This window comes from Pseudopodoces humilis, chromosome 2 (assembly GCF_049639895.1).
Source record: "Pseudopodoces humilis isolate 2021_Gansu_Grassland_sample_001 chromosome 2, ASM4963989v1, whole genome shotgun sequence".
NCBI classification, from domain to species: Eukaryota; Metazoa; Chordata; class Aves; order Passeriformes; family Paridae; genus Pseudopodoces; species Pseudopodoces humilis.
In genome coordinates, this window is record NC_142201.1 from 38,105,073 (window position 1) to 38,117,495 (window position 12,423).

At 41.1% G+C, this 12,423-nt stretch overlaps 1 protein-coding gene across 2 annotated transcripts in view; it reads left to right on the forward strand.

The window, feature by feature from the left end:
• Positions 1 to 325: 325 nt before the first annotated feature.
• Positions 326 to 12,423, forward strand: part of TMTC4 (transmembrane O-mannosyltransferase targeting cadherins 4) — a 51,022-nt gene continuing 38,924 nt past the window's right edge. Inside the window, exons 1-4 of one of the 2 annotated variants that reach the window (XM_005516468.3) lie at positions 326 to 396; positions 2,698 to 2,913; positions 7,449 to 7,564; positions 9,580 to 9,796. In XM_005516468.3, the coding sequence (XP_005516525.1) occupies positions 2,752 to 2,913; positions 7,449 to 7,564; positions 9,580 to 9,796 (495 nt within the window). In that variant the 5' untranslated portion in view covers positions 326 to 396; positions 2,698 to 2,751. Of the gene's footprint in view, positions 397 to 2,682; positions 2,914 to 7,448; positions 7,565 to 9,579; positions 9,797 to 12,423 lie in introns of those variants that run through there. The other variant, XM_088051962.1, reaches the window with a different exon arrangement.

Genomic DNA, 12,423 nt, shown 5'->3' on the forward strand with positions numbered 1-12,423 from the left:
GGCTGGGCGGGCGCGCACCGGGAACGCGGCGCAGGTGACGGCGGGCGCTGCCAGGAGCCCGCCCGGCCCCGCCTGCTCGCGGGGTGCGGAGTTTGGGATGAAGGGGGAGCGACCCGCACCGGCCCCACTGCCTCCGCGAGCGAGCGCCCGGCTCCGCCCTCCCAGGCCCGCCCGCCGCGCGTCACCGCGGCCGCAGCCAATGAACGCGCGGGTCTGCCTTGGGGGGCGGGGCCATGGGGGGGCGGGGCGGGGCGCCGGCCAATGGGCTGCGGGGATGTTCCCGGAGGCGCAGCCGCCGCGGCCCCTCCCCCGCCGGCCGCTCCGGCTCGGGGCTCGCCGGGCGGGAGAGTTTCGCTCCCGGGTGGGAGATGCCGCGCGGGCTCCGTGTCCTCGCAGGTAACGCCGCGCGGGGGAGCGGGGGTCTCACCAGTGCCTCGTCCGCTGGCGGGACCGGCCCGGGGGCGAGGGCCGGACGGGACGGGCCACCCCTACGGCGGAGACGTCGCCGCCAGGACAAAAGGGGAGCGGCGAGCGGGGCAGGGCCGCCGCCAAACTCCCGGTGGGGCTCTCCTGCCCTCCCCACCTCGCCCTCCCCAGCCTCTACACTTACCCCGCAGCCGTCGCCGCCTTCCCGGGCTGGCTCCTTCCCCGGGACCGCCCGCCGGGTGCCCGGGACGCCCCCAAGTTTTCGGGGCTCCGCGGACGGCCAGCGCCAGCCTGAGTGCGAGCCACCCCCGCGGCGCCGGCGCTCTCCTGCGGGACGCACCGAGCCCGCCCCGCCGCCGGGCTGCCCGCGGTGTGCGGCGGCTGCTCTCCGGGTCGCCTCGGGCTCGCCTTTCCCTGGAGAGGGCGGCGGGGAGGCGCCCTCCCCGTCCCCTGCAGCCGGGCAGCGGCGTGCGCGCCGCCCCGGGGAGGTGGCGGTCCCTCGTGGGTGCCCGCACCGCCACCGCGCTGCCCGGGGAAGGGAGCCCCCCATGGACCGGCCTCCTGCACCGCGGGGAGGAGGACTGGCAGCAGCTATGCGCCCGATAAATAGAGCAGGCGTAATGGGAGAAACTTTCGGGACGAAATGGATTTTGAGTGGATTAAATATTTTAATTGCGTGGTGCGTGTTGATGCTGTATCCATGCTGTTGGGAGCGACGCCGTGCACTTCCCTCAGTTAATAGCCATGCTTTCTCTCTTTGTTCCCGTCAAACTACGAGCACACGGGTGAACTACTCCGAGAAAAGGTTTTGCTCTTGAAGCAGCTGCTTTGCTCAGCCAGGGAGCTCCAGCCTCTCAGGTTGCACAGCTCCAGGTTACTGACTTTATCTGAATTTGGGAGCAGCGCCATATGGTCTCCAAAGCGAGGAGGGGCACTGGTGTGGCAGGGTGCATTGCCTGTCCCTGTGCACGTGTTGTGTGTGCAGGAATTGGGAATCTGCGGGGACCGGAATGTTGTATTGCAAAAAGAGAAAGCTACAGGGCAATTTTTGTAGCAGCTCTAATGGTCAGCTCTGTTCCAGAAGCCAAATGATTGGAGCTGTTTTCCTAGACCATGCAAAGACGGTCTGCAATGTTTGCAGGGGTGCACTGGAGCTATTTTTCTAGATTTTCTATTTCTCTGTATGAAAGTATTAAGTGCAACATTTTCAGGAGTGCAACAGTTGATTTAACAAGCAAATAAATAAGAAGAGACTGAAGATGGGTACATGTAGTAGCTTATCATTCTTTGGGCTTACAAAATAAAAAAAATCATATTCTGCCTGGCTTTTACTGCAGTTTTCCATTCATAACCTCCTTTGCTTGCCGTTTATACCAGCAATTGATAATAAGACCACTCACAGTAGTGTCTGAGAAGCGAAGGCAGAGTAGTAGTCCAGACAGAAGGCTGGCTCTGGAGCATCCAGAGAGACCCATCCAAGTAAAGGTGTCTAATGGGTGAAAACCTCCAGCCTTAGTACCTCCACTGATCCAAGCACACTGATATATCACTCAGTGTGCTTGGATTGCAGGCTCTTTTTCATCTGCCTCAGTGAGCCCATGAATACAGCAGTGGAATTTCAGCTGCATTTGAGGCATGCAAAGTGACCTCCTGAACACTGGTCCTATCTCAGTTCTATGGGTTTTGTTGTCTCATTGCTTGAATTGTTGAGATTTAGGGCCTAGTCCATTAACTGCTATCTCCATGTGTGTCTATCTGTGATGTTTGTATGAATTCCTTGCATGGGGGAATGTGTAAGACTAGGTCCTTTAATTTGATTAACTGAAGGGAATTGGGCTCTTTTGGCAATTGACAGTGTTTGCTTGTCAAACGCAGAAGGAAATTATAATGTTTGTAATTTTCTACATAAGTTTATAAATACTTCACCCTCCCCACTGATGCATCTGTTTGTATTGCTTGAAAAGAACAATAAGAAACAGAAAAACAGTGATTTGCTCTACGTTTTAGAGTTTGTCTGTGCCAAAGTTTTACCTTAGCATCCAAGAATTTCTTGTATTTATCTCTGTGCTCCAACCATGAGAAATTTTGCCTTTACTTCCTCTTTTGAAGTACAAAATTATGTTAGGTATGTTCCAGTAGCTGAGAGGCACCGAGAAAAAAAAAATGTAAGGTTATATGAAACTTCATCTCCTCTCCCAAGCCAGCTTTCCTTTAAAAATCTTTTTTGGTGAATTAGAGCTGTAACCATTCACTTATATGTGTTTCTTTCAGATTTTCAACCAACATAATGCTGAAGCTCCCAACTTGGAACAAGCATTTCACAGAATGGCACAAATGGAACCTAATCTTGACCATGACGTATCATGGTTCCTCCTTCCATCGTACTGGGCTAAAATGGTTGTGGCATTAATTTCCTTCCTCTGTTTTGCTAACAGCTATGATGGAGATTTTGTCTTTGATGATTCTGAAGCCATCATCAATAATAAGGTTTGTCTCTCTTCTTTTCCTTACACCCTGTGGCATAAATGGTCATAGGAAAAGAAGTAATGCAACAGTTGACCTAAATAGGCCTAAAAGTTTCAGCCTAGTAAAGAGCTTCCTTTTGGTATTACTTTTTTTTTTTTTAACTTAATTTTTCTAGTTTTTAGTGTTTTTTAAAGTTAAGTTTGGTTTAAGGGTATCTGTACATCAAGACTGCCAGTAGGTCTAATTTTATCCTCATTCCTAAGCCAGTGAGACTGTACAGTAAACTTTTTTGATACCCATGGATGTTAGTAGGAGATTTTGTTCATTATCTTCTCGGGGTCACAGAATAAGACCAGTGATTAAACTTAGTCTGGTTGCAGGTACATAAGGCATCATTAAGGTATTGTAGGGTGCAGGGGGTCTTCAGGTGTAGTTTATACCGTAAAAATGTTATAGGAGCAAGCAAAACTCCTTTTTTCCCTCCTCCCCCACCTTAAAGTTCCGGTGACAACAATATTTTTTTAAGATTGAGGTAGAGTATTCTTGTGTTACATTTTAAAGCTGACCATACATGCAATGAACAGACCTTGAAATGCTTAGAAATTAACATGTGATTGAAAGAAACCTCTAGCTGAGATTCTTTTGACTTTGAGCAGTGGAGTGTCTTCAGTTGCTGGGACACTTCACAGGATCACATGTAGCAGTGAGTGAGGCTGTGCCCATGGATGGGTATCGGTGTTACAGCTTTTATGCTGTTCTGGAAGGTACTTGTTAAACGTTTAGAAAGAAAAGGCACAGGATAAAAATAATTGCATTCATCTGTTGGTTCAGTCTTCCTGAAGCCATGGGGTTAGAAAGAGAATAATCCGGAGACTCCTTCTGCAAGAAGAACGCAATTCATTTTTTTTTTCTTTGCACAAGATATAGAGGCAACTTATCACAATGTGCCTTTTAGAATCATGCAGAATTACTGTTTCCTTAGACAAATTTCTATTATGTGTGTGCAAGTCATCATACCTTCAGTTATAAATGTATGGGGGAAAAATACATCTGTCAACATGGAAATAAATCTCAAAGCTTTCAAGAGAATACTGTAGACAAATTAAGAACTTATAGCATTGTTGTTTTGGGCTTTTTTAAAGTAGTATTGTATTTTAGATTGCACAGCTCCTGGCAGTGTTTCATTCTGCAGTTTTATTTGCAACCTGTTTATAATATTTTAATTTTGTGAAAGAATGAACAAAAGACTGATGTTGAAACAAGGCAGGTTGTTTTGTTAATATGCAATTTCCACAATTGTAATCTCTCTCCATTTCTTTCAGTCTTTACTCTAAAAATGTTTCAATTTATCTCTGCAACCCAACAATTAGCACCAGGATTCTAGCTGTTGGCAATGCTGAGAAATTCAACCAACTGCTTAAATAAATTAATCCATATGTAGTCTGTATGTTTGAAAAACTGGGAGGCTTATTCTATTTTTCACATCAAAATCCTCTGTTCTTCCCTAGAAATGAAATGAGGATCTTGTGACAATATCATTTTAACACAGGGGTCATATGGATATATTGAAATTCAAAATCCACAAGAAAAATGCAGAGACAATGAGTTTACCAGTTTAATGGGGAGAGAGATTATCTAGCAATGGCACAGTTTATTAAACAAAGCATAGCATACTTTATTCCTATTTAATAGGAAAGACAGCAGTTGAAGTAATTTTAGATTTACTGAGCATTGCTACTGTAGCATTTTCTTGGGTACCTCACAGTATCCTTTCTCTTAATTTACTAGCTGCCATCATCCCAATCTTTCATTTCTTTTATTTTTTTTTTTGGGAAAAGATACACGTGACCCCATGCCTATCGTATCATGGAACATTTCATTATTAGATTTTATTGGAGATAAAGGCTGTTTTCCAGATGCTTTCTTATAATTTTAAGCAGCATTTTAAGCATTTTTAATTGGTAAACAACAGTGGCTTTTGTCTTTATTTATTTACTAGCTTGGCAAGACAAACAGTTGGATTAAGTAGAGCTTCAGACACAATATGTCATTTCCATAAGCCTTTTTATAGAAAAACTGACCTTTCTTCAAATCTTGAACTCTGCTGTCTGTAAGTTGCTACTAATCAAATATTTTGAGATTATTGCATAGCTACTTTTGGTTTTTAAAGAGAAAATCATATGTAGCTTTTAAACAGCTGTGTCTCTTGGAGCAAACTGTTCCTATTTTAGGCTAAGTTCACGAAGTAGGAAAATTTATGTAAGAAACTTTCTTACAGAACTTGGATACAAGGGCAAGATACATGATTGAAGATTTTTAGGTCGTATGGAAGTATAATCTAATCACTAAGTAATTCCATGCATTCAGCTTTTCCTGCATTCTTCCGATGGAAGACAAAAGAAGGCTGATTATAGCGGAACCAGAAATCAAGCCTTGTACATTTCCCTTCTCTAGTTATTGAAGACCATCTGTGTGACGTGGAAGATGTACTTTTTTCAGTACTAACATTTATAAAAGTATGTCTTTCATGTGAGAAGAAAGACCTTATGTACATAAGGGGCAGTGCTGCTGGTTGGAAAAGCAGTCTGAGGGCCACACCACCCTCTGACAAGTGTCCCCTACAGAGTACAAAGATTTCAGTGGATGCTGGTGTCCATCCCTGTCCCAGCTTGCCCCTGGAAAAGCTGGCTGTATTGATTTAGTGAGCTGCTGGTTGAGTGTATTCCTGCTCTGAGAGTCAAATTATGACCTTTAGGGTTTGTGCATACCAATGAGGAATGGAACAGGAATTTAGGTGCCTAAGGCTAAAATAGCAGTCCTGGGAGAAAAAAGAAATTTCTAGCTATTACTTGGCAGTAGAAACATCTGTGAGAGCGTGAAGAAATTTTTCACCTTGGTAATTTTTAAGCCCAAGTAGGATCCCCTGTGAGTCTTGATTTCTTAAGAAATTCCCTGAGAGTGCCTTAATTGACAGCTGCAGTCTAGGTTTTTTTCAGACTGCAGTTTTAGCCCTGCTCTCTTTTCTGTGTATTGATTAGTAACCTGCTAGAGAATACTTCAGTTCATTTGACTGTGTGCTAAGAACTTTAGCCTATTTCCTTCCTAATTTTTTTTCAATCAGCTGTCTAATACTAGCCAAATTTGATCAAGTGATAGAAATAAATCTCTTCTTGCATTGCTTTTTAATTTGTATTTTTGGATGGATAAAAGAATATGTTAAGACTATTCTTGTTAAAGAAGCAAGAAAAAAATTAGTTATTTTAAGTTTAGTTTAGCAGCTGCCAGTCATCAGGATCCAGCAATTTGGCTGTAATTTGGGAGTATGTGCAAGCCAAAAATACTAGCTAAGGATGTGATGGAAGGTTCTGGAGACCACATGAGTGCTCAAGATACTATAGAAGCAAGTGAGAATTAATAAACCAAGGGAATTGCAATGTGAGAATCTTAAATAGGTGGAGTTGTAGGAACAATAAGACAGGGCCACCAGGGTTTGTAAGACCTTTTGTGGGGTTAGCCAGCCTGTTTGTCTACTTGTGTTTGCAGTGTCTTGTTCACCAGCTGTAGTTCATTGGTCTCAAATAATTTCAAGACAGAAGGTGGAGGTAGAGTAACTTGTTGACTGCAGGAGTAGTACTTTGTTCTTAGGTTCTGTCTCAAGTGTCTTTAACCTGCATGTCCTTTGCCGTAGCATAAATTGGTATTTAATTGCACTGGGGAAGCAGAAGAAGGGCAAGAATATGTTAGTTTTAACTTCCAAGCTTTTCCTTATAGAAAACTGAGGCAGATGCTAGCAAGATCCTTCATTTTTCCTCCAAAGTGCATGCTTTCCATTTAATAGCCTACATTATTTGGATTTTTCATTATTAGTATGGCTTTGAGATAAAAGGGAAGAGCAAGAAAGCAAGACTTTTTCTTTGCAGTGTTATTTTATAGGCCCCTATTGCACCCCGAATTAAAACAATTCATTACCTTTCTGTCTTTTAATCTTTTAGAGCAGTATGTAGAGATGTTGATTCTTGATTTCATGAATTAAAACAACCTCTACTATTTGAATAGTTCTGTGCAAGGCAAGGCTTCAAAAAATAGCTAATTGTTGTTTCCTACCTTAAGCCTCCTTGATTTCATGTTTTCATTAGTGGTTATGCTACTGCACTGGTAAAAAACGGCTATTTTGCAGCAGTTTGTAGTTGGCCTTCTTTGCAAGTAAACCTACACCTAAAATCAAAGGCTTTTTACAAAATTATAAGGTAAAGAGGTTTATCTGTTTCATATCTCGGCTATTGACCAGATTATAACCTGATGTGAATATAACTCTAAATTTCATGTAGTTATGCCTACTTACAGAATCCAGGATCGTGGCCCTTACAATGACAGCCATTCAAGATGGGACCTTCATTGCAAACTTAGGCACCGTGGGGCAAATGCCGGTAGTGAGCCAACAAAACTCCTGCTATGCCCATCTTAGTGTGAGCTTGTATTAGTCAGAACTTGTTTGTGGTTTAGCTGCTTTGAACAAAGGAAAAATTTTAAGAATCTGGTACTTTCTTTTCTTTTAGGACCTCAGGGCAGAAACCCCACTTGGTGACCTGTGGTATCATGACTTTTGGGGTAGCAAACTCAGCAGCAATACCAGCCATAAGTCATATCGACCGCTAACTGTCCTGACTTTCAGGTGAGAGTTGTATTTTTGCTCGAGGTCTGAATATTTTTTAACCTATATTGTCTCAGTTGAATTTAGGGGGAAGGCAACAGAAAAGGCAAGAACAAAGTAGCTGGAGGGTAGTTGGATACCTTTCCAGAATACGATTTTTGAGTTCACTACCTTAATCTCAAATGATGTTTTAATTTTCCAATGGTTTCTTTCCAAAAATATTAATTATTTTGACATTCTGTATTTCTATCTACTTTCCATAGATTTTGTCTTAATGGACTTCTATACCTGGTACTAGGGGTGGTGTGGTTTAGTATGTCACACCATCGAGGAACTAGAAGGTGTATGTTCCTTTCACTTAGCCATGCTGCCACTTAGGCTGCTATTGTAGTTTTTGTTCTCTGCTTTCCTGTTGACCTATCAAATTGTGTATTTTATAAATAGCATCAAGGTACTGTGGCCTTTTTCTGCCAGATCACTCTATAGTCTTCCCACCTCTTCACTCCAATATTCTAACTCGAGGGTCTGAGAATCTAGTGAAATGTCTGCCAATATATAACTTGCTGGTTCTGTCAAATAACTAAAGGTTTAAGAGGATTACTTTTGTAGATGCTTAGCTCATGTTTTTTGCACAAAGATTTGAGCAAACAGTAGACCTTGTAGAAACCTGGTACAGTAATGCAGAGAATATTTGAGGAAGCCTTAATTTCTTTATTTTCCCCCTGTGACTCAATGGTGTCAGTGGGGACTTGGTGCTCTTCTGTGTTGCCCGTTCCAAACCAGGGACTAAGTAAGTGCAGAAGAAGTGTTCCTGCTCTTAGTCCTCATATTCAAGCAAAAACTTTGACCCTTTAGGGGCATGTCAGTGTTTTAAGTACCTAGCACTGTGGGTTTCACTGTCTGTTGGGCTTACTTCACATTTTCATCAAGAGAAGTAAGCAACTGAATAGGTCAGATTCCTAAACCTATAAAATCTTACAGTGCTTTATACAGAACTTGCTTTCCTTTTTTTTTATTTTTTTCTTCTTGTCTCTGTGGTACATTCCATCTCTAATAACATTCTGGTTTGTTTAAAGAGTGAACTGGGATACAATCATTACTATATCTGAAAGTATAGATGAGCCTGTGGAAATGGTCTATAAAATGGTATTTTCACAAGTAAGAAATGGATTTCCTTAATTTCCCTAAGCTCCAACCTTTATGTGTATCATATTTATAATAGGTTAAGTTTTTAAATAGGTTTTATTTATGCCAAATGCAGATTAACCAAAATAACTGTGTAAAATTCCCTATTCAAACTGAATTTCTGTGTACCTTACCTACGTAAAAAGCATAAGGATAATAGCACAATCTTTCCCCCTCTTCTTCTCAGCCTCCATTTTACTGCAGAGTTCCTGTCTCGAATAGGGATTTAGACTGAATTTTCACTTGCTCTTCCTTCTGATTCTAATACTTGTATGAAATGTCTCTCTAATCAGTCTCAAATCAGTTACCAAGATGTGCTGACTACTTTCTGGGTAGATACTGATTGTACCCACATGCTAGGACCTCTTTCAGAGAGTACATCAGTGGAAATCATAGTCCCAGTGAATATTAGTTTCCTCACTGTGTGCATTTAATTAACATAATTTCATCAAGTTGGCTGCTCTTAAACCCAGGGGTATCCCTCAGTGGGCTGGGTTATTTATTCCCAGGATACTCCTGTGTTGCAACAATGAAATTACATTGTTGACCGAGAGCCAGTAACTATAGGAAAGTCTAAGTAACTATAGGAATGATTAACATAATGTTAGGTAGGTGTGTGTTTGGAGAGGATAGATACTGCATCCATGTGACATTCCCTATGATACCTTGGCCTAAAGACTGGGATATTGTTTCTATCTTCTTTTTGTGGCTAAATTATAACATCAGGTGTACTGAGATGTCTGTTTTATTTTTGTGTGCAAATGTCTGCTATGGGGTTGTTTAGTTTTTCTATTTGTATTTTTCTAAGCATTGTTGTAATTCCTAGCCTTAATATTTTTGTTTCTATATAGAATTAATTACCTTTTTGCTGGAGGCTTCTACCCAGTTGGTTTCCATGTCATCAATATAATACTGCATTGCATCATCTCAGTGTTGATGGTTGATGTGTTCTCCATATTATTGGGTGGATTGCAATTCAGTAGTAAAGGAAGACGGCTAAACCTGGCTCCCAAGTCCTCTCTTCTTGCTGCTTTGCTCTTTGCTGTACATCCAGTGCACACCGAGTGTGTAAGTATTGAATAATTATCTCCAGAGATTTTTATTTTAGAAGTTCTTGACCGTCTTGACTAATTAATTCTGGTGTAGCCTTATACTCTACAGATTGCTTTTATATATTCTTAACACTTCTCTTGGCACATGTCTTAATAGAACAATCAAATATTATGGTTAGTATCTCCAAGGCTTGTAATTCCACCGAGCTAGACCTTATTAAGGAAGATAAATCATTCAAGTATACAATAACTAAAGGAGGATAGCACTGCACTACAGAGTTTCCCTACCTCCTGGATTTCCCTAATTACTTTTCATTTCCATTTGCATTGATTAAAAAAAGCAAAGAGTTTTAAAATTGGAGTAGGGGCACTCTATGAACTTTGTATGTGACTGTTAGAACGCTGCATTCAGTTTTGCATCCAAGCTGCAAGGACAAACATTGGAAAAAATGGAGAGTGCTCAGAAGAGCCATGAAAATGATTAAAGGGCTGGAAATCATCCTATTTCATGAGAGATCAAACTGGGTTTATATTTTTAATATGAAGGAGAAGATTAAAGGATTTTTTTTTAATCACAATCTGTAATTATTTACGTGGGGAACACAAATTTGACAGTAATAGGTCCTTTAATAGTGCAGGCAAAAGCAAAGATGTGAAGATGCAGAAGAGAAGCATGGCACATGTATAGCAGCCAGTTAAAATATCTGACCAAAACACAAAGTCCTTGGGTGGGAATTCTGTGAAGAGAAGATGGTGTTATTAAAAGGCTCTTTTGTGCTCATAGTTAAGGAAATCTTACGGCCTTTTGCTAGTGGGCTTGCTGAATGTCATCACTGATTTCTTGATCTTGTGATAATGAATAAATGAGATATAAAATTATCACAATTAGGGGGTTTTTTTTGGGTTTTATTAGAATTTGGAAGGTCTGAGCTACAGAAAAAGTACTGCCTTTAATTTTGATTTTGTCCTAGCAATGAACAGTGAATCCTACAGTGCACATTCTACATATGTGGCACTGATTTTTCATTTATTCACAATATGCCTTGGTTTTGGCTTCTTGCATTTGCTCTGCACACAATTGGTGAGGAAAAAGTTGCTGAAAGCTGTGCTCTAAGCTGATGAAGACCTTGCATCTATTGAAGACCTAGAGATGGTGCAAAGTTATGCATTAGTAATTTGACACCTTTTCTGGCAGTGTGGCTAAAACGTCTTGACAATCATTCTCTGGTGTTCACTCGCCTGCACAATAACTTCTTTGTGAGAATGCACCGTGTCAGAAGGGCCCTTCATATTTGCTCTCCAAAACCAGTTCTAGATGTCAGAGAAAAGTAAAACAAGTCTTCAGTGCTTTTGATGTTCTGACATGTAAAGAGAAATCTCACTTGAGTCTTAACTTAGTAGTAGACCTACTAGTGACCCCTTTATCAATATCCATAAATTTATTCTTCATTCCATTTGACTCTAAGAATATATCTAAATCAGCATGAGAATATTAATAAGCCCTTTGTCATGTCAAATAAATTACAAGTGATGTGGTCCGCTTGCATATTTGAAGACTTGCAAGTGTTTCAGGCAAACCGTGTAAGAAGAGGGGGGAAGAGTAGCACACTTATATTTCAGGCCTCTTCTAAAATCCAGGAATGAAAAAAAGCCTCTAATCATTTGCATGGTGAATAATAAATCTTGCTCCAGTGAAGAAGCCATTATACTGCTACAGTTCTAGGATGAGTGTGTGTCTGGCAGCATCTCTTAAAAAGCGTTCCTTATGATTTTAAACCTGTTAGTTTTAAGTATCCGACATCCTGGTTTTGAAATGAGATGACATATTTTGACATAAAATTGTGAAGAATCCGTCTGTTTGCTGCTTTGGGTTTTGGTTTATACAGTGAAACAAACTGTCATATAAAACAGATATTGAAAGGTGTAATGCTTTCAGTACCTATGTAAGGAAAACACTAAATTTTTCTACCTACAAATGAATAGTCTTGTGCTATAGTTCTCTGCTCTAAGAAAAGGCCTGTTCTTTGTAACACTTCAGTGTTGAAATGCTAAATGAATCATGGACATAAGAATATATCTGATACTAATTTAAAACTGGTTTGTTTTTTTTTTCCTTTGTTTGCTTTCTTACCAGAATCTATATGCCTTGTGTTGCATTTTAGGTTAACGTTTTGCTGTTGGAGTCATCTGAGGCCATGTGCATTATTAGCCCTTTAGTCTCTTTGCTGTAACAAGTGGACATTTATTTTCGAAATTGTGTCAGCTCACCTTAACTTTTATCTCATTAGGAAGAGCGGCTCCTGAAGCAGAATGACACTTCATTTTTTTCACCTTTCAAAGCACTCCACAGCTATTGAGTTAATTCTCATAATTCCTTTGTATGATACAAGAGGAAGCAGCAGAGAAGTCAGGTGCACAGCTGTAGATAAATCAAGAAGTTCTTCTGAACTGAATTTAGGAGTCCAACAGTTTCTTCTTTTACAGTCAGTGCTCAAGTGAAGCTGAGGGTAAAAGTGGGAGAGAGTCTGCAGTGGAATCAGTCATACTCTCATGCCTATACACTTCTCTTTCTCTGATGTTATTTAGAAATAGTTGTTCCATCGTGCTACCCTGACACAAAAACTGCCCTTTTCTTTTTTACTT